Source organism: Ahaetulla prasina, chromosome 13 (genome assembly GCF_028640845.1).
Source record: "Ahaetulla prasina isolate Xishuangbanna chromosome 13, ASM2864084v1, whole genome shotgun sequence".
In the NCBI taxonomy this organism is placed as follows: domain Eukaryota; kingdom Metazoa; phylum Chordata; class Lepidosauria; order Squamata; family Colubridae; genus Ahaetulla; species Ahaetulla prasina.
The window spans coordinates 1,177,178-1,198,014 of NC_080551.1; the positions used below are offsets into that span (position 1 = coordinate 1,177,178).

The window sequence follows — 20,837 nt, forward strand, 5'->3', positions numbered from 1 at the left end:
CATGACCTGTGTTTACAGAATCATCTATTGCAATGTCCTTCCTGTCGAAGACTACTTCAGCTTCAATCACAACAATACACAATAGATTTAAACTTAATGTTAACCGCTTCAATCTTGATTGCAGAAAATATGACTTCTGTAACAGAGTTGTTAACGCTTGGAACACACTATCTGACTCTGTGGTCTCTTCTCAAACTCCCAAAAGCTTTAACCAAAAACTGTCTACCATTGATCTCATCCCATTCCTAAGAGGACTATAAGGGGCGTGCACAAAGTGCCTACCGTTCCTGTCCTATTGTTTTCTTTCATTATATGTGCTTTATATAATGTTGTGACAAAAATAAATAAATAAATAAAGAATGCTGGTCAGATTGTCCGCTGCAAGGCACAGCAGGATTCTGAGCCTCCGAGTTAGAAAGACCAAGAGAAACAGAAGGCAAGGTTGAAAGGGTGAAGAATCAAAGAAAATAGGCAAAAGTGCAGCGAACAAGGTTGATTTCTAAAGACAGAAAAGAAGGGAGACATGTGATAAATATCTTTGTGCAAATGAAATTTACCTTTCTTTTTCATGCCATGAATTCTTCTGCTGACCAACTTTACTGTTTTATGGGCCGCCTCCCCTGGTTGTGTTAAATGTATGGGCTGCCAGATGCTTTTTAAAAAATCAGTTCAAATGCATTGGCCCTGCATTCTCCAAAGAGAATACATGGGAGTGTGTGTACCTTTTTCGGTTGTATTAAGAAATGTATAAATATTTGTTTAAAACCACTCACGGGTCTGTTGAATTGGAGCAGTATGCAAGGCCAAATAAATACATATACTTTATTTTTATGAGCTCCCTTTTATTTATTGGGAAAAGGCAAAATTGTATGCTGTCAATTTATTTAATGAACAGACTGCAATATGAGATGGACTGGATCAGAAGAAATAAAAATTGGAATTAACATTACAGGAAAAAAGCTTTGACAATTTTAGGATGAAAGAGGAGAGAGTAAAAAGCCAGTTGAATATTGAATCTTCTGAATCAGAATAGATCTGGAAGGGACCTTGGAGGTCTTCTAGTCCAACCCTCTGCTCAAGCAGAAGACCCTATACCATTTCAGATAAAGTGACTGTCGGTACCAGCCTAATGCAGATACACTGAGAAAGTATGTCATGGAACAGTGCCGTACTTTCTCTCTAGGCTCAAGACAAGGGTCGTGAGCTCATGAAACACAGAGACAGCAACTACCTGGGAGGAAGAAAGACCATATCGGACCCAGAACAAATTTGCAGAGACACCATATACAAAGCTATGTATTGTCAAGGCCACATTTTTTTCCCAGGTTGAGAAAGGCTGAAGGAAGAAAAATGGATGTTTTACATTATGGTCCTGAAGAAAACGAGATCAAATCACTCCATGCTATTTGCTCTACTGGAAGCACTAATAAAAACGCTGAAGCTTAAATATTTTGAAACTTAATGTGAAGACAGTGGAGAAGCTCCTGATATTTGGAAAAATCAAAAGGCCATTAAGGCCAACAGAAGACAGGGCACCCATGATAGGATCTGGGTACTCTGTCTTCTGTTGGCCTCCCTATCAAGATGGTTCCCATTGTTTGGAATTGACTGACAAGAAAGTATAAAAGATGGGCATTATGCAAACACAACCCCTTTTTTAGATTGTTTTTTCTAGTCCAATTACAAGATGCTAGATTTACATTAAAGATTTTGTGGCTAAAAACTTGTGTTTGATATATCCTGTCACAGCATACCAAAGCTGACTTAGGCAATTGGGTTTGAGCACAACATGCGATGCTGCCATAAATAAGTATGGTTGAATGCAAACGTCTGGTTCAGTTAACATTGAAAGCAAAGGCTAGCATCCCACAGTGGAATAAACCCAGTGACCCAGGCCCACGTGTGGCTGACTGTGTTGCATAACTCTCAACAATTACAGCATCTCTTTTGGAGCTACCAGGACATGGTGAAGGCAGAGGGTGAGGTGAGCTTTAGAAAAGCAGGGGTTCAGCTCTGTTCAGCTGTAAAGGTGTCCAACTGGCTGATCCTTACAGGTGGCAGTAAACTAAATGTACTGATGTGATTTAGGGTTCAAATAAGAAATAAGACAGAATCCCTTGAAGATGGTGGTGATGCCAGTCACTTGTAGGGGTCTTTTAAGACACCACAGGATGATTTAATTGGATTTACTGTAATGAAAAACTCAGTCTATGATTTCCCTCCTAATAGCAGTGAAGCTCTTCCTCAAAAATGCTTGCAGGCCCCTTTAAATACCCCCACAAACAGGCTTCCTTTCTAGAGGTATTTTATTTTCCTTACCAGTTACTAAGCTTTGTGCTTTATCGTCAATGTAAAAAACATTGTCCATGCCTCATAAATGGTTGGGCTCATCTCAAAATTGCAAGTTCAGTCCAAATTTCATACATGCAAAATCAAATTTAACAAAGGGTGTCCCAGAAAGGCTTGCAAGGCAGAAAGCTCCCCTGAGCGCCCCCCCCCTTCCATCAGCCTGGCTTCCTCCGGAGCAGCCCCACTTGGGGAGGGGCCCCCACATTGCAGCGGGAACCTCAGCATCCCGCTGGTCCTGCAGGGGGCTTCCTCCAGCCCTCTTGTCAGGAAGGCCATGGAGGTGAGGGAGGCATCTCTCGCAGGAGGTCCACAAGCTCTCGCTGAAGCTGGGCTACCTGGCTGTCTGGGAGGAGACATTGCTGAATCCTGTGAAGCGCTGAGGCCTCCGTGAGGCCTTCGTATTCCTGGACAGTTTTGGTGGGCAGATGTCCTGCCAGTTCACAAACGGCCACATTGAAGGCCAATTCTTCTTTGGTACCGAAGCAGGCTTTCCGGGCCCAGAGAATGACGCGGATGCCCGGGCGAGCTCTGGAGCCAAGGGGGCCCTCGGGGACAGCCCCGCGCGTGGCAAACAAGTTGTGGGCAATCTCTCGCTGGGTCAGATGGCGGGTGGCCCGGCCGATCCGATGGGCCAGCGGCTCCACCTGCCGCCCGTCACCGCAGTAGAAGAGGAAGGCGGGCGCCGGGGCTTCCCGCAGCAGGTAGAGGCCCGCTTCGGGCAGGAGGGGCTCGCTGGGGGCAGACTCCACCGAGAGCTCCCAGTCCAGGTAAAAGGCGTGCAGGTGCAGGTGGTTGACGGAGGCGAAAGCGCCCAGGCTGTTGAAGCCGAGGCGGAAGCCGGGGTGGGCGCTGAGGAGCACGGCCTCCAGCCCCGCCAGCAGGGCCTCCGGGGTGAGGATCTGGGGCAGGGCGAGCGCAGGGTCGGGGATGAGGAGCACGTGTCCCCGCTCCAGCGGACTGACGTTGATGGCCACCAGGGTCCCGGGCGAGCTGGCCAGGCCGGGGCCGCGCCGGCGCAGGCAGAAGAGCACCTCCTCCCGCCCGATCTGGCCGAAGTTGAATTGCCGGGGATCGAAGCTCTGCCGGACGCTGCGGACCTCCTGGGGCCGCCTCCTCTCGGTCGCCCGCTGCACGTTCAGCTGGGCCACCAGCCCCAGCCGGCCAGGCAGGACCCGCGTCTGCAGCCGGCCCAGGCGGTAGCGGAAGAGGCCCCGCCGCAGCCGCTCCTCCCAGCCTTCCCGCAGCGCCCGGTCGAAGCGCGACCAGGCGGGGCTGCCGGCCGCCTCCGCGCCGCTTCTCGGCCACTCCGGCCCGGGCAGCACCAGCTCCTCCGGCCCGTAGCAGAAGGGCTCGGGGGGCTCCGCGGGGCTCCCGCCGCCCTGCCCGGCCTCCCCGGGCCCCTCCGCGGCCATGCGGGAAGCCGGCTGCGGGACTTCCGCAGGAAAGACAGACAGACGGCCGGCCGGAGGGCTCCCGGGGACCGCCTTGGCCGCGCCTAAGCTCCGCGTGGCGGTGGGACCGGCTCCCGGCCGTCCTCAGCCCGCAGGCGCTTCGCCTCCCCGAGCGGCCGCCTGGCGCGATCTCCCTGCCGGCGCCGCTGGGCTGTCGGGCAGCCGCTCCGCCCAGGGGCGGGACGAGGAGGCGGAGGAGGAAGAGGAGCCGGAGCCGCGGTTGCCAGACGGAAGGATGGGGGGTTCGGGCAGCCGCCTGCCCCGCGACCTGCTGGCCGAGTACCAGGTGCGTCCCGGGAGGGAGGGAGGGAGGGAGGGGGGCCCGGCTGGGGGTCGGGGAGCCCTGCCTGCCTGCGCGGCCCCTGACCGCCTCCCTCCCTCCCTCCCGCAGGAGCTGACCTTCCTGAGCAAGCAGGAGATCCTGCTGTGAGTACGCGGGGGGCGGGGGGTGGAGGGGTGAGACGCCCCCGCCGCCCTTTCCGCCTCGGGCCCGGAAGCGCCCGCTGACCGCCGCCTTGCCTTGCAGCGCCCACAAGCGCTTCTGCCAGCTGCTGCCCCGGGAGGCGCGCGGCCAGGCCCTGCAGATGCGCGTGCCCGAGAGCCGCCTCCTGACGCTGCCCGAGCTGCGGGTGAGCCGCCCCGGACCCTCCCTCCCTCCCTCTCCCTCCCTTTCCGGGGCTGGGTGGCGCCCTCCGCCGGCCCTGAAGCCCCCTCACCCCCCGGCCGGCTCTTGCAGGCGAACCCCTTCCGGACCAGGATCTGCCGCATCTTCTCCACGGCGGAGCCCGGCGAGGAGGCGCTCTCCTTCGAGGACTTCCTGGACCTGCTGAGCGTCTTCAGCGAGTCGGCCACCCCCGAAATCAAGTCGCATTACGCCTTCCGCCTCTTCGGTAGGGCCTCGGACGGCCGCGTCTCAGTGGAGGAGCCCCCGCTGCGCCCTCCAAGCAGGGCCCGGTGGAGCCGTGCAGTTTGGGGGCTTAGATGCCTTGCTTGGTTGCCTGTGGTGGGCCGACAGGAAGGGCCCTGCCCGCCTGGGAACGCTGACTTGGCCTTAGGGTGGCACTTCAAAGTGAGGGTCCGGTGGAGGGAAGGGGCGGGGGTGGGGATCTCTTTTCTCCTGGCCTCTTGCTTTGAACCAGCCGGAGACACGCCCTGCCCCGGAGCCCGTTTTAACAAGCGAGACAGGGACTCTTAAAACAGGCGGGTTTTAATCTGGTTTCATCTCCTCCTCCCCTCGCTGGCTGGATTATGGGGAGGGGGGGGCGCGGTGGCTGTTTCTCTGGATCCTTGAATGTGCACCTGTTACCAGAGGAGACCCACTTTCACCTGCCAAATGGGGGCTGGGCTTTTCTCTCACACCTGCATGAACTTGGAGCTCAGCCTTTCCTCCTAAACGCCCCTTACCAGAGCTGAGAAGGCTTCTAGCTTAGGGAATGCTAAGCACAGCTTCTCCCTAGATTTCGATGATGACGGCACCCTAGATAAGAAGGATTTGGAGAAATTGGTGAATTCCCTGACGGGAGAAGGAGAAGACAGCAGGCTGAGCTTGTTAGAGATGGAGCAGCTCATTCAGAATGTGAGTGCTGGGAGGTGGGGGGGGCACATCAGAAGGCTAGCCAGAAGGGGCACAGCCAACTCTGACACACAATGCCCCTTCCCCATTTGGGCAGATCTTAGAGGAATCTGATATTGACAAAGATGGGACCATCAACCTCTCCGAGTTCCAGCATATAATTTCCCGCTCTCCAGACTTCACCAGGTAAACTGCCTGTTTGGGGCGGGTTGAGCTTTGGCAGAATCAGTTGTTTTTTGTGAGGGACAGCTGTGCTTTAGAAGGAACCTGGTCAACCTTTGATAATGAAGTCCTCCTATCTTTTTCTTCCAGCTCCTTCAAGATTGTGCTCTGAATCTTTTCTTCCACAACTTGCTAGATGGTTCCACATCTCAGAAAGTGACTCATTTTCTCACAGCAACCAGAACCCAAACCTTGACCCCATCTAGCTCTTCGATCCACTGGCCTTGCACTGAACTCCACCAGCTGGTGTTTCTATAGGGAGAGCTGGGTGGGACAAGGACATTGGGAGCTGTGGCTGGTTTTCTTTGCTTCTGCCTCCCCTGGCAGTTCTGTGCCATGGCTTGGGGTGGCTGCTTAGGAGATCCAAATTGTGGCAGGGCTTTGATGTCGCTCCTGCTGCTTTCTGCCTTCTCCTGGAGCAATGGAGACTTTTCCAATTAAACCCTGCTGGGCATATTGGAAGGTATGAATCGCTGGACCATTTTTCTTGCTTTCTGAATGGTGGGGAAGAGCACCAGCCATAAGCCAGCCTCTGGAGTTTGATAAACACAGTCATGACATGATTTTATCTGATTTCTACACTTTGCTAAATAAAATTAATGGAACCCACTCACGTTCCTCCATCTTTATTTCACTTCTAAAGAACAAGTTCATCAATATCGCTCCCAGCACGGCAGAAGGTGCCCAATTCTGCCTTCGAAGGAGTGAAGAAGAGAAAAACAGGAGTTTTGCTGTCTTAACAGTCTTTTGACACATTTCACTCCGACCAAACCTCTCGCATGGGTGGGAAGTTGGCAGGAGTAGGGCTGCGGGAGCCCCATCCAGTCCTTCGCCAACAGCTGTAGCAGCTGCCCAGCTCTCTTCTCTCTGGGAGCCAAAAGCAGCACAGGAAGATCCCTGCTTCTGGTGGTGCAAGGAACTTTCCCTGCAGGAATCCTGGTGGGTCCTCTTGGACTGTCCTTGGGCCTTCCAAGAGTTAACACCTTGGGTGGGTGGGGACTTGGCCTTTTCACAGAGTGGAACAGGCCCAGGGAGATGTGGTCACAGACCACAAACAATGATCAGATAATCAACAAACTCCTGAACCAAAGTCAAGCCCCATGTTAGGGCAACTGCACCTGAGTTACCAGTGAAAAGATCTGCTGGAAGAAAATGGCTCCCCCCTTGTCAGGCCAGCCAAACATTTAGAAATGGGGCAATTATTCAGAGCACCACTTGAGGTCTCAAAGGCAGCACAGGAACTGTTTCAATGGCTTCATCCAAACACGTTCCAAGAGTCGTGGATCACTCCTCCTCCCTCCCCTGGAAGGCAAGATATTAAACCTGTGTAGAACGGGTTATTAAATGTTTCGCTGTGGAGAAAGTTCTCTTAAGGTGTGATGGTTGGAGTCTGTCAAATCTCGGGAGACAAGATTTTTGAAATAGGCTCCTTTTATGAGCTGGCTGTAGCTTCTGTTGTTCTGGAGGACACCCTGAAGGATGCTCCCCGATGCTTTCTGCTCATCAGTAGATATCACCTATTACCCACTCCCTTCCTTCCCCAGGACTAGGTCTCTGGTTTTACACACAAAGAAACCACACAGGGTAGTTTTTCTGACACAAAATGGTCCACCAATCGCTTCCCTAGAGCAGAGTTCATTAGAAGTCAGACCAATAGCTTCCAGGCTCTCCTTCCCGAAGACAGGACGCTCAACCAGAGTATCTCCTTTCACAGGTGACTCCCAGGAGGATCTTTGGTACCACTCAAGTTACCCTCCCAGCAACGGTCCCATCCACAAGGCTGAAGAAACGGGAGCCAGGTGCCCGCAGACCCTGAAAAAGCCCACAGGCAAGTTGTCCCATTCTGTTCCCTCCTGGCAGGGCTTGTAAGGACCAGATCTCTTGAGCTGAAGGGCAGCCTAGAACGTGAGACTGCATCTGGTTTCTACATCGGGAGGCTACCCCACGTGGCATTACTGCCATGCAGGAACTAGAGTGCCTGGCCCTATTCCCTAACTGAGTGGGGCTGCCCTTCTGCCTCTGCCAGAGTATGGTGACACCAGAAGACTCCGCCCTGCTCCTTTCAAGCCCACAGAATGGCACCTCTTGGGGAAGGTCACACAACCGAGTCCTGGATCTCAGAACCAAGGCGAACCCGAGGGCGCTGGGCAGGACCCAACACCTCCACGAAAGTCTTGGATATATTAAGTGGTCGTCGATCGGACTCCAGAAAAGCCACGTGTGGGCAGGTTAGGGACTCGTGCCCAGGCGTGCTCACCACCAGACTCTCGCACAGAGCCTGGTAGCCCTTGTGATCTGCCAGGGCACCAGACATGTTTAGGCCAGCGAGGGGAGGCATATTCTCAGCGGGCAGGGCTTCTCTGTCCTGCGAAGTCCTGGGATGGGACAAGCTGCATCGGCCTTGCTTGAGGCAGACCTTCAGGCTGACCTGGTGCTTGTGCAGCGTGAAAAGAACCAGCAGCGTCACGGCAGTACTGAAGAGCCCACACATCACAAGGAACTCAGTCCAGTAGGTCCGGCCCTCCAGCAGCACTGAGATGTTCTCTCCCGAGATGCTCCTGGAGGTGCTGAGGGTCTTCAGGGGGTCTTGGGCAGGCACCAACTTGGCCCAGAGCCCTGGCTCCACAGTCACACAGTAGCTCGCCATCAACTGCTGGAAGCTGCCTTCATGAGACCAGCATTCGTAGCGCCCCACCTCGGCTGGGCTCCCCACCAGCAGCAGCTCTCCCTTGGGCAGCACCAGGACAGCGGAGCTGAGGGCAGCCCCATTGTGCACCCAGTGCCGGGAAGCCAGGTTGGACAGCAGTGGGCAGGGCAACGGCATCACAACGTTGGGCTGGAGCACCACCTGCTGACATTGGGGTTGCTCTCCTGGGGGAGAGAGCGCCCATCAGAGCCGGCTTTGTAGAACCGGCATTCTCAACAGCCAACTTGGTTCAGCACAAGAGACACCAATCCCTGCACGATGCTCCTTGGCTTTGGAGCCAGGCGGGAAGGGCCGGTTCCACTCCCCTCCTACTCCCAGCTTTCCAATCCCAACCATGGCAGATGTGCCCCGTTACCTGCTGAATGGCTGAGTTCTACACCACTGGTCTGGCAAAGCTGGCTTGTCTCAGCCTCTTCGATGTCCTGAATCCAGGTCCTGGTGGGAGAAATAGGGTGAGGCCTGGGAGAAAGGAGGAGCAGGAGGGGTACCCCTGAGGACCATGTGCCCCTGTAAGGACAGCACGTGATGAAGAAGAGCAACAAAGGACGGAGTGAAAGGAGGGGGTTGGTTCCCTCACACCAAAAGGTCGGGCAGCTTGGGCTGGGGGTTGGAAGCCAGCCTGTGGCCGGATCCAGGAAGCACTCACACTGGCTGGAGTGGCCAAGGGCTGGGGATGAGCAGCTGACAGGCCCCTCCACTCCAGGCACAGTAAGGGTCTCCAGCCAGAACACATTCTCCACAGCTCCGATACAGGCTGCAATTGGCCACGGGCACCTGTGCCACGGCATCATACGAGGCAGCATAAACCAGACCCTGCAGGGAAAACAGGAGACATTCTGGCATCTTTATACAAGAACGTTGGAAGAGGCTGTGCCACAGGGCATGCTAGGGCAATGCCCCTCCGAAGGCAGAGGCATTGCCCTAGCATCAGGAAAAACACCTCTGCTGTGATTAGGAGTGGGGGGGGGGCGTTTCTGTCCTGTACCCAGCATTACTCGCCTCTTGTGAACTAAGCAGGGACCCAGAAACGCATCCTTCCCAAGCAGAAGCAACAAGGCAGCGGCAGCAGCTGCCTGGGTGGCCCCGATTCAGAAGCCCACCAATCACCTAGCCCAGAGGCTGGCCAGTCAACTGCTTCTCTCATGCAAAGAACTGGAGCCAGAGGTCCCCCCTGCCCGGTCTCCCTCTTGACTTCCGCTCTTGCCTGGGTAGAATCCAGCAGCAACTCCAGGACAGGTTGCTCAGGAGGGAAGAGCTGAATCTCCTCAATGATCCGGACTCCTTGTCTTGTGATCACCGCCTTATGCAAGCGGCCGTCATCTACAAGACACAAGAGGTGCCCAGTGAGAGGCCCATGGGCTGCCCCCATGCCCCCTTTCCTCCCTCCCTGCGAGGGGGTCTTTTTTGCTTCTGGCTGGCTCAGTCTGACATCTGAGCTCCAAGAAGATGGGAAAGGCCCAGGTTTGGATTTAGCATCACCTCTGCCGTCTTTCCTTGACTTGCATTGACCACCCCCCGGTTTTCTTCAAATTCCGTATCCGCCATCTCAGACATTCTCCACATAAAGCCCTTTATATGCTGACTTGATCAGTCTGAAGCCGTGGCAAAGCCAAGGCAGCCGTGGCAAAAGAATAAATGAATCTGGCTTCCCTCCTCACCTTTCTGCCAGTCTTGCTCACCTGTGCCCAAGAATAAGACATCGTAAGTTTGCTGCAGACTCTGGACACGCTGCACACTGAGCTGCCGGTAAGGGGAGCGGGGCTGCACAAGGAGGGCCTGGCTCCTCACCACGCTGTTCATGAGGAAGTGGTCCTTGAGGTAGTTCAGAACCCGGTCCGGCATCTGAAGCGAAGACGTAATCTTCATCTGGCGGGTCTTGCGGTTGATGCACTGGGAAGAGCAGGAGTTTGCTGGTGAGTCCTGAGATGAGGGATCTCGAGCAGAGCCCTCGCCCACCCCTGGGCCTCCCTCCCTCCGGATTGCTCTGGGGAGAAAACCAAGAAGTTTTGGAGTTCCTCTTTGGGACGCTGCTCTGCGAGGCTCCTAACGTTCAACTGTTTTAACCTAGTGTCCCAACAGAGATTTTCTCCAGAAGGAACTTTGCTTTCTTTTTCTCACCAAAAAAAAAAAGGAAAGAAAAAGGCTAGAATTTGGGGACTGCTAAGTTTGGAAGTTTAACCCAAACACAAAAGGTAGGAACAGCACAGGAATTTACAAAATCTGTAGTTCACCTCGTTTTTAAGGTGTCTAGATGCTCAAAGAATTCTTCTGCCCATACATGCAGGCGAAGACGAGCATTTGCACACCTATGGCAAAAGAGCAGAACAGCACCAGCAGCTGGGAATTCCAGAGCGGACTGACTTGCTCTTCACAAATGCCAGGGCGCATGGCTGGCTTAATGAAATGTGATGGGGAAAGAGTTAAAATCTACTGCACCACTTCTTGTATCAATTACTCCATTTCTTACATTGTAAGAAAAGTTTTATAAAATGATACATGAGAGGTTGATCCTCTGGGATTATAGTTCATTTATTTTATTAGGAGACTGGAATGGAGTAATTGATACAAGAAGTGATAAGAGAACCTCTTCCAAGAAGATACCTATACATGCAAAACTACCAAAATCCTTCTTTGAAATGATGGAAGACTTTGAGTTTAGAGATATATGGAGGTTACGGAATCCAGATGAGAGAGATTTTACTTTTTTTCCCGATAGGCATCAATCTTTCTCACGTATTGATTTTATTTTAATTTCTAATGACTTGCTTTCTAGGGTGAAGAAAATGAAGATATTTCCGAGGTGTTTAACTGACCATAGCCCAGTATGGATGGAATTATTACAAGGGAAAAAAGGTGGTAGAACATGGAGGCTGAATGAAAATCTGTTTAGATATGAGGATAATGTAAATCATTGTAAGAAACAGTTGAAAGAATTTTTTGATTTTAATATGCACAAGGGGACACCTATAGGAACTGTGTGGGAGGCGAGTAAAGCTTTTATTAGAGGTATATTGATATATTTGGACAATAGGCAGAGGAATAATAAACAAAGGCAGCGTAGGTACTTGGAAGAAGAAATTCAAAAGAAGCAACAGTTATTAATTCAAAACCCACAAGATCACAAACTTAAAGAGGCTATAAGAATATTACAGAGTCAATTTAATATTAAATTGATTCTGAATTTAATAACAGCAGCAAGACTGTTGATTGGACAATACTGGAAGAAAGAAGAGGTACCTACAATAGAAGAATGGATATTGAAAGTCATTAATTTGGCTGAGATGGCTAAAATCTCAGCTTTTTAAAAAGACAATATGCAGGAAAGATATTTAATTGAATGGAAAAAATGGATTATCTACAAAATAGATATCAGATTAAGAAATATCAGACTGCCTTTGAATAATTAGGAAGTATTATTTTATGTAATGGGGAGGGGGTTGGGAGATGAAAAGATTTGGATGAGGTTAATTGGATTAGAAAGGAAAAATTTTACTCTATGTTTGGTTTATGTATAATACCTTGTGATTGACCCGGAAGCGAGAGAAGGAGGGGAAGGGGTTTCTGGGAGGGAGGGGAAAATGTTTTGGTTTTTTAAAAACTTTTTCAATAAAAAAAAATCTACTGCACCAGTAACCTGAATGGTGGGTAGGAAGAGCCGCCATGAAGGAAAGCTGCAGTTTTCAGATGGCCCAGGACCCCTCCTCCTATAATAATAATAATAATAATAATAACAACAACAACAGAGTTGGAAGGGACCTTGGAGGCCTTCTAGTCCAACCCCCTGCCCAGGCAGGAAAACCCTACACCATCTCAGACAGATGGTTATCCAACATTTTCTTAGCACTGGCCTTTGATCTGGCTCCCCCTGAAGGGCGGAAGGCTGGGGAGGGTGTCCCCGTCTTTCAGTTTGATCCCAAGGGCTACAGGGCTGGGCATTTTAACTTAGCTACATTTTATCTTGGAAGCTTCTTTTTCACAAGGAAATCACATTTCTGGTGCATCCTGTTTAATCATGCAGATGCAGCATTTTGGACCAATTGAAGTTTTTCTACCACCCACTTTTTTTTACTGCCTGGAGCTGAGAGGGCCGATTTCAGTCATCCACTTCAACTCCTGCTGAGAAAGCAGCCCAGTTAAGGCACCCCCAGAAAGTGACTGTTCAGGCTCGGCTTCCACATAACCTCAGAGTTTAGTTAGATGTGTGGATTAAGTGAGGTGAGAGCGCTGACTTTTTGGGCTCCCCATGAGATTTTCTCCTTTTTGCTACCAACATATTTGACTAAATTGGTTTAAATTTAGTTTGACTTTAACAGTCTTTACTTGGGCAACACACCCAACCAAGCCATCCCAGGACATAATGTTAATCCAAGGAGTGGAGCTAAGCCAGACTCCAGCACCAGAGGAGAGGTGCCAGGCAAACCCAACGCTTCACGTTCTTAGGGGACTCCTGATATATTTGAAGAACCGCTCAGAATGATGAGGTAACTGGAGATGAAAGATTGTGAGCAGCTTGAAGAAAAGGAGGGGGGGTCGCCTCACTTTGAACCCATGAAGGACTTTGCTGGCTGATCTGATTTTGATTTAGTAATGATCTCAATTCCTGATCAATTAGCATCAACCAATGACAACACTGACGAATTAATTTGAAGCCTTTATAGGAAATAAGAAGACTATGAGAGCCCTCAGCAGAGTCCTCCCTAAAGGACAGAGAGCGAAAGAAGAAAGAAGGGCCGGAATAGCTCAGGCTGTTAAGAAGCCTGTTATTAGAACACAGTAGCCTGCAATTACTGTAGGTTCAAGCCCGGCCCAAGGTTGACTCAGCCTTCCATCCTTTATAAGGTAGGTAAAATGAGGACCCAGATTGTTGGGGGGGCAATAAGTTGACTTTGTAAAAAAAAATATACAAATAGAATGAGACTATTGCCTTATACACTGTAAGCCGCCCTGAGTCTTCGGAGATATAAATGTAAACAAAAAAAAAAAAGGAGACATTAAAGCGGGTGAGAAACCAGCTTCTACCAGCTACCCACCATAGTTAAAAAAAACCATCAGAATCCTCACTGCTCCCTCCTCCTTCAAGGGTGATGCTGTGAATAATCCTAATGCTCCACACAGGAGCAAGAGAAGCCACCCAGGTCCTCGTGGTCACATAATTCTCATGATAGCTTCAAAGAAACAGTTTGGCTGCCCCGTCGGAATGGGCGCAAAGGATGGTTGCTGGCTTTTACACAGCTGCTTCCCATCAGGCTCCTGTCCTTTTCAGCATGGCACATCTTCCAATCCCAATGGTGAGAATGATCATGACAAGCTGCTGCATTTTGGACCGTCTCCTGATGAGATGGGGCAAAGCGCAAAAGGGATGCAGCTGTCCCAAGTCTACCCAAACTGGAAACCGCAACCCACCCAATACTTCCACACGTGACCCTTTTCCAAAGGTTGCTAGGCCTTTGGCAGCACACCCTTCCCTCCTTTTAGCCCAGACGATACCCCCTCCCCCTCGTGCCTCTGGTGAAACCTTAGAAGGCCTTCATGGGGTGCTGCTTTTACAAGACAACTCATGCTCCCAACTAATCCAATCCTTAACAGATGGGATACCTGGTCATTCAACCAAGAGTGCTTGGAATTTGGCCTAGACAATGAGCCCCCAAGATCAGAATTTCAGAATAACAGAGTTGGAAGGGACCTTGGAGGTCTTCTAGTCTAACCCCTTGCTCAAACAAGAGAATCTATGCCATTCCAGACATATGGCTGTCCAAGTCTCTTCTTAAAAGCCTCCAGTGATGGGAGCACCCACAACTTCTGAAGGGAACCTGTTCCACTGGTTAATTGAGAGAACAATTAGAAAATTTGTTAGAAAATTTCTCCTTAGGTCCAGTTTGCTTCTCTTCTTTCCCCATGCAACAGCTACATTCTAGGCTCTCTGCTCAAGCCACACCGTTTCACTGTTGTTTGGACTCAATAATGGAAGCATATTTATAAGATTTTAATTATTCTCAAATCTATTTGATCGTTTTGGCTTTTATGATCTAAAACAATCAAGTAGATTTGAGAATATATAAAATCTTGTACTGTAATCAAATGTTTGTTCATTCAAGCTGGCAGTAAAAGTTCTCAGTTCAATTTATGGTACAGTTGTTAGGCACAACATCACATGACTGTGACTTGCAACTTCCTGCTGATTTCCCTATTGACTTTGCTTGTGGGAAGCTGGCTGTGAAGGTGACAAATTCCGTGACGTAATGAAAGACCTTCGGAGACAGGAAAGGAGGCTCTTCTCGGGAACAGAAGAGATGGCTTGCTCACAGCAGCAAACGGGGAGGGGACGGGGACGGGGAGGAAAGGCTCAAGCGACTCTCCCTAAGTTTTTGCACTATAAAGAAGATGGCAGAGGAACCATAATTTCAGACTTGCAGGGTTGATGTCAGCCTTACCAGACAGACAGGAAACAGAACAAGAGAAACTTAACTCTACTTTATGATAGATAGATAGCTTTATTGATTGGCCTATAGGCCGTATCAAAACACACTCTAATTAATTGTAGAGCTACACTAACAGAATCCTGCAAGTCTCCCTGTCTCCCACACACCATTGCAGGTGGCCTGGGACGCTGGTGTCCACTGTAAATGCCAAGTGCCTGAACTGCAATCCCTTGCTCTGGAGATGCTGCAACAGCCACCACTTCAAGGACCAGTCATCGATTTTCTTTTACGGTGTCGCCATAACTTCCAGTGTCCACTGAATAAGTGGTTGGTAAGTGCAAACTACCTGTACCTATCTCTGTGTGTGTGTGTGTACCCAGAGCAATCAGTAATGTTCCATTCGGATTTGATGGTCTCAGTAGTAATCTAACTGAAGAGGGAGGAGATGAAGAGAGAGGGGCAGTGGAAGCCACTTACTGCTCCGGGACGGGGTTCTGGCACAGGATGGACGTCTGTGTACCACTGTTGTGTCTCCCGGTTGACCTCTTTGTAGAGCCCATCAAAGGCGTCCTTCACATCAGAGATGGAGAAGGCACACACCGCTGCAGCCCCAGGGCCTTTCCTATCCCTGGCAGAGAGGGGGCAGGAGAGGTAGCATGGGCCGTGGGTGCCTGAGAACACCCTTTCCACCATTCGCCTGCATATTGGGCCTTAGTGATGATGTGCCCTCTGCCGAGGCCAGCACCCTCTGTGGGTGCTTTGGTGCCAGTCCCCCCAAGACTCACCACTGAGAGGTAAAGACCCCATAGAACACCGTCTCTGGCCAGCTGTTGCCTGACGTCAACACAAACATGTCCTGAAGCACGTTGAAGAGGAAGCCGTCCTCTGGATGGGAACAGAGCAGCTGAGCCTTCAGGAAGGTTGTCCATCGTCGCTGGAGCACACGCTCTCCGCCCAAGTCACCCTGGGAGGGGGGAAGGGAGGTAGGAGGAGGAAGTCAGGAAGAACAGGAACAGGAGGAAGAAAAGCAGGCTTGCCAAAGGTTGCCACTCCCCCAGCTGAGTGGCAGCAGAGCCTCCTTCTCCCTTGGACACAGATCACTTCTGAATGGTCCCTCAGCCACTCAGCCCTGCCCCTCCAGCCCAGGGGAGCCCCTCCAAATCTTCCTTCCTTAACAGAGACTGTTGAGCCCCTGGGAAACTCTGGCACCCAGGGGCAGGACAGAGAGAATGACAGCTGCCAGGACCAGACGCAGCCCAAACACCAGATTCTGAGAAAGCTTAGCACAGAAAGGCAGGACGGAGTTTTGTGCCAAACAGCCATTCGTTCCTTTTCAGAAGAGAAGGCATTCATCCTGCTGGGAGAGGATCGAAAGGTTCTCCGCGTGATCCTGGGGTCACTCAGCAGACAGCTGGAAGAGGGACTCTCACATCTCCCTCCAAGGCTGCACTTCCCTGCTACCCTGGAGGAGCAACTATCGCTTTCCATCTGCTGCCTGTTGACCACACACTGATTTTAAGAGAAATGTCCCTTCTGGGGGAGCCCCAAAGCTGCTTGAGGAGCTGGGAACCTCCTCCAATTGTGCTTTGAAAGGACTCGGTCCTTGTTCCGGATGCCGGAGTTGAGTTCTCCCTGGAAGGCCTCTGGGTGTCTTCCAAGGGGTGTCCTGGCTGCCTTTTGGCACTCAGAGGGTTGCCAGCCAGCTCGGGACACCACAGCCAGCTTGGCACTGCAGAGGCAGAGGGCAAAAAGGGACAACTAGAGAGGGGCCGTGAAACAACTAGAAAGGGGCTGTGATAGCTCAAGCTGTTAAGAAGCCTGTTATTAGAACACAGCAGCCTGCAATTACTGCAGGTTCGAGCCCGGCCCAAGGTTGACTCAGCCTTCCATCCTTTATAAGGTAAGTAAAATGAGGACCCAGATTGTTGGGGGGGCAATAAGTTGACTTTGTAAAAAATATACAAATAGAATGAGACTATTGCCTTATACACTGCAAGCCGCCCTGAGTCTTTGGAGAAGGACGGGATATAAATGTAAACAAAAAAAAAAAGTGGCACAACCAGATTTTGGCTCTCCCCCCACCCAATGCCCCTCACCTTGCATACACGTGCAACACGGGACACAACGGTGTCTTCAAAGAAGTCAAACTCCTTTCCGGTTTCACTGAAGAAGAAGTAGATCTTGCCATCTTCATCCTCCGGGCTGTTGCTCTCCTGCAGAAAGGCTGAGCCCACAAAGAACGGCTCTGCCCAAGACAAAGACGGGTTGGGCCCTTCTTTTTCTCCACTTCCTTTAAGGGCTCCAGAAAAAACAGTGGGGAGGAGGAGAGCTGCACAGACAAAGCTGCTATTGCTGCTGCCCCACCACCCAAGGGCTTCAAGCAGCCCCAAGTGCCAGTCTCTGGCCACGGACTCCGTTGGCAGAAATAGGGAGAGTGGTGGAACCTCCCCCTTTCCCCTTCTCTCTCCTATTCCTTTGGGGAAAAACTTCCCCCTAGAGAGAACTCAACTCCTTGAATACTTTAGTTGGCCAAGTGGGATTAGACACACAAGGAATTTGTCTCTGTGCAGAAGCTCTAATGTACATGCAAAACAACAGAATAACAATGATAATACCAATAGAGGGGGGGAGTAAAGAAGATAATAAGGATAAATAATAATACTACAGCCATATTATGGGTAAATACACATAGACATTAGACAGAAGTAGGTGCTCAGCAGAGTAATGGCACGAGGGAAAAAGCTGTCCCTGTGTCTGGTTGTTTTGGCATTCAATAGCAGCATCCCAAGAGAAGGAGCTGAAACAGTTAATGTCCAGGATGTGAGGGGGCTGAAATACCTCCTCAGCCCTCTTCCTGGCTTATGCAGGTCCTCAATGGAAAGCAAGTTGGTTGCAATTATTCTTTTTGCAGTCTTAACTATCCATCGGAGTCTCTCCCTGACCTGTTTTGTTGCTGTACCAAACAAACAGTAGCAGAAGTGCAAATGACAGACTCAATCATTTCTCTGTAGGACTCTATCAGCAGCTCCTTGGCCATCTGAACTTCCTGAATTGATGCAGGGAGGATATTCTTTTTAATGATGCTTCTAATGTTAGATGTCCATTTCAAATGCTGAGAGATTATAGAACCCAAAAATATGAAGGACTCCAGTGCTGATACAATGCCGTTGAATATAGTAACAGGTGGTAAAATAGAAGGGCTCCTCCTAAAATCCACTCTCATTTCTACAGATTCTTCCGGCTGCACCACAGGCCAGTTGTTCAACCTCCCATCCACATGCAGACTCAGCACCGTCTCAAATGAGGCCAGTGACTGTTGTATCATCTGCCAACTTCACGACTTTAACAGATCCTGAGAGATGCAGTCACTGATAGAGAGAATAGACTATGGAGAGACCTCAGGGGCAGCTGTGCTAATTGTCCGGGTGACTAATATGATTTTCCTGAGCTTCACCTGTTGCTTCCTGTCTCTCAAAAAGCTGATAGTCCACCTACAGATATGAACAGGCACAGTAAGCTGAATCACTTGAGAGTGAATAATTTCTGGAATGATGGTATTGAATGCCTAAAAATCTACAAAAAACTCCGAGCTTGAGTCCCTGGAGATTCAAGATGTTGCAAGCTTCTCACCATAAACCAGTGTCGGCAAACCTAGGGCACGTGTGCTGGAAGTGGCATGTGAAACTATCCCATGAAGAATGTGCGGCCTCGCTGGCTCCTATTCCGCGTTCCTGTGATCACACGCACACTGGGCGGCTGGCCGTCGCATGCGCGGGAGCAGCAGAACCTGGAAGAGTGGCATTCTGGCACACATGCACAAGCTGGCACCTGACCTTCCAGGTTGTTGTTGCACGCATGTGCGATGGCCAGCTGTTAGCCGGGTGCGCTTCCATGCCAGTATCCGGGTGCCAGCTCACGCATGCGCGATGGACCGCTGCTCTTCCCCTGCGCGTATCGGTGCTCCCCTGCGTGTGAAGGCCAGTGGGGCCGCGCATTCTACACGGATGGTTTCGCGTGCCACTTCCAGCACACAGGCCGGCACATGGGGCCGCGGTGTGGCTCAGGCTGTAAGAAGCCTGTTATTAAAAAACACAGCTGCCTGCAATTACTGCAGGTTCTAGTCCCACCAGGTCCAAGGTTGACTCAGCCTTCCATCCTTTATAAGGTAGGTAAAATGAGGACCCAGATTGTTGGGGGGGCAATAAGTTGACTTTGTAAATATACACATAGAATGAGACTATTGCCTTACACAATGTAAGCCGCCCTGAGTCTTCGGAGAAGGGCGGGATATAAATGTAAATTAAAAAAAAAAAGGTTCGCCATCACTGCCATAAACAAAGACTTGGAAATGTCTAAACTGAACAACCTCCAGCAGGTTTGCTCCTAATATGCACAAGCAGGTTCTGTAAAGTGGCGTATTTGGCATTAGATACCTGGCCAAAACAAGACATGAACATACCTATTTTTGTATGAAGGGGAGCCACAAGCAAATTCAAAACTGCTATAATTATATGTTTTAATCTGGCTGCTTTTTAATTTCATTTAATTTCATGTTTATACTTCATGTTTTAGGTACAATTTTCTGACGGTACTAAGGGCAGCTTAAAAAATAGATGAAGCAAGATAACGATGTTGTAAACATGTGACTGCAATAAAACAAAGGGCAATCAGCAGTAACATGAATCCAGCAATTGCCCAAGAAGTAATTTGCTCAAATCCTAGAACCTTCATATGGACCTGCCCATGTAGGTTTCATGGCAAGAGCGGAGAGCTCTGGGACTCCACCTAGGAAACAGTCACAAGTTGCCCTGGTGGAGACTCATCCAAACCTGGCCAATATCACCTCAGAGCTGCCCCATGCCGAGTGGCCAGTGAGCAGAGACCTCAACATCCAACATCAGAGCCCAAACAGAATTTACAAAAGTTACTGACAGGCAAGGACCTCCAAGTCCATCAGAACAGCTCTCTGCCCTGCTCCGTGCTTGCCCATCCTGAGTGGCAGGGCTGTTATCTGAGCGCTGTACAAATGTGAATCCTCCCCCCTAGGTGCCACCACCATCATCGTCCTCCTCCTCCTTCTATCCACTCATCACATACCTTGCAACCAGTTGAGGGAACTTTCCGTCTTGATGGACGGGCGGCTGCCAAGGCTGCGGAAGATGGTGGGCTCGTTGCCCTGAAACTTGCTTACGGTACCCGTATACAGTTCACCATCTGAGAGAAAGCAATCATTATAGGGCCATGGGAAGTTTCTGCCTGCATTACCTGGATCTCCCCACCAAGAGAGTGGGCAGAAGATCCCCCCCCCCCCATATTGTCCGTGGTCAATGAGCCCAGGGAAGATCATCCTTCCTTGCAGGCAGCAGCCCCTCTCCTAGGGTGGCCTCTTCGAGAACCCCAAAGCTCCTTACCAACCATGATGGCTGTAGATCTGTACTCCGGGTCAAAGGGGCAGCGTCCCTTCCCGTCCTCCAGCAAGAGTTTCCCCGAAGGGTCTTGCTGCAACTGGAAGGCTGGCAGGCTCTGCAGGAGAAAGAGGCAAGGACTGGTGAGTCCCCGATCGGAAACGGCAGATCCACAACCCTCACCAGCCTGAGCTGGCCAACTCTGCAACGCCCCATTTTCTATTGGTCCTCTCTCCTGCACTGCAAACAGATCTTCCATGCAATCTCTTCTCTTGGGGAAGGCTAGCAGGGAGCCCTCATGAGGAGGTTGCAGAGCCAGGCAAACCCAGCAGTTGTGCCCATCCACCCCCACAGCAGGCAAGGGGGCTATCCAGAATGTGGCTTCAGGCTGGGCCTTCCCACCATTTTGGAAGAAGAGGGCTTGATCCTGCACAAGGCTGTTGTCAGGCACAACCACCCACCCATGTTCTGCCTACCATACAGGAATCTCCCCAGCCTGGCAGCCTCTCTAGGAAACAACTAGATATGGTTCCAAGGAATTCAGGGAGGGTTGGTTTGGGTCCTTTTGCAGTTGTGTGCAGTGACTCCAGACTAGCTCTGTGCTTGATCCCCCCTCCCTGCCAGGCTGGGTGGTTCCCAACAGCTGTCCAGGGCAGCTGTGAAAACCCTCACCAGGGACTCACTTCAGCCTGGGGCTAAAACATGCCTTAT

At 50.9% G+C, this 20,837-nt stretch overlaps 3 protein-coding genes across 5 annotated transcripts in view; 1 reads left to right on the forward strand and 2 right to left on the reverse strand.

Annotated features, from left to right (window-relative positions):
- Positions 1-20: 20 nt before the first annotated feature.
- On the reverse strand, positions 21-3,761 carry GDPGP1 (GDP-D-glucose phosphorylase 1). The gene has a single exon (XM_058155827.1). The coding sequence runs from the start codon at positions 3,759-3,761 to the stop codon at positions 2,613-2,615; it is 1,149 nt and encodes a 382-aa protein (XP_058011810.1). The 3' UTR covers positions 21-2,612.
- CIB1 (calcium and integrin binding 1) lies at positions 3,760-6,204 on the forward strand. Its single transcript, XM_058155828.1, has 7 exons — positions 3,760-4,086; positions 4,192-4,226; positions 4,327-4,429; positions 4,537-4,690; positions 5,258-5,376; positions 5,471-5,559; positions 5,686-6,204. The coding sequence occupies exons 1-7, from the start codon at positions 3,760-3,762 to the stop codon at positions 5,705-5,707; spliced, it is 849 nt and encodes a 282-aa protein (XP_058011811.1). The 3' UTR covers positions 5,708-6,204.
- Position 6,205: 1 nt separating this feature from the next.
- The window catches only part of SEMA4B (semaphorin 4B), a 40,156-nt gene continuing 25,524 nt past the window's right edge, over positions 6,206-20,837 (reverse strand). For 2 of the 3 annotated variants that reach the window (XM_058155826.1, XM_058155825.1), the window contains exons 5-14: positions 20,133-20,244; positions 19,819-19,935; positions 16,818-16,966; positions 15,507-15,685; positions 15,199-15,349; positions 9,982-10,192; positions 9,507-9,622; positions 8,949-9,115; positions 8,658-8,737; positions 6,206-8,466 (exon numbers count right to left, since the gene is read on the reverse strand). In XM_058155826.1, coding sequence (XP_058011809.1) covers positions 7,691-8,466; positions 8,658-8,737; positions 8,949-9,115; positions 9,507-9,622; positions 9,982-10,192; positions 15,199-15,349; positions 15,507-15,685; positions 16,818-16,966; positions 19,819-19,935; positions 20,133-20,244 — 2,058 coding nt within the window. In that variant the 3' untranslated portion in view covers positions 6,206-7,690. The remainder of the gene's footprint in view (positions 8,467-8,657; positions 8,738-8,948; positions 9,116-9,506; positions 9,623-9,981; positions 10,193-15,198; positions 15,350-15,506; positions 15,686-16,817; positions 16,967-19,818; positions 19,936-20,132; positions 20,245-20,837) is intronic. The other variant, XM_058155824.1, reaches the window with a different exon arrangement.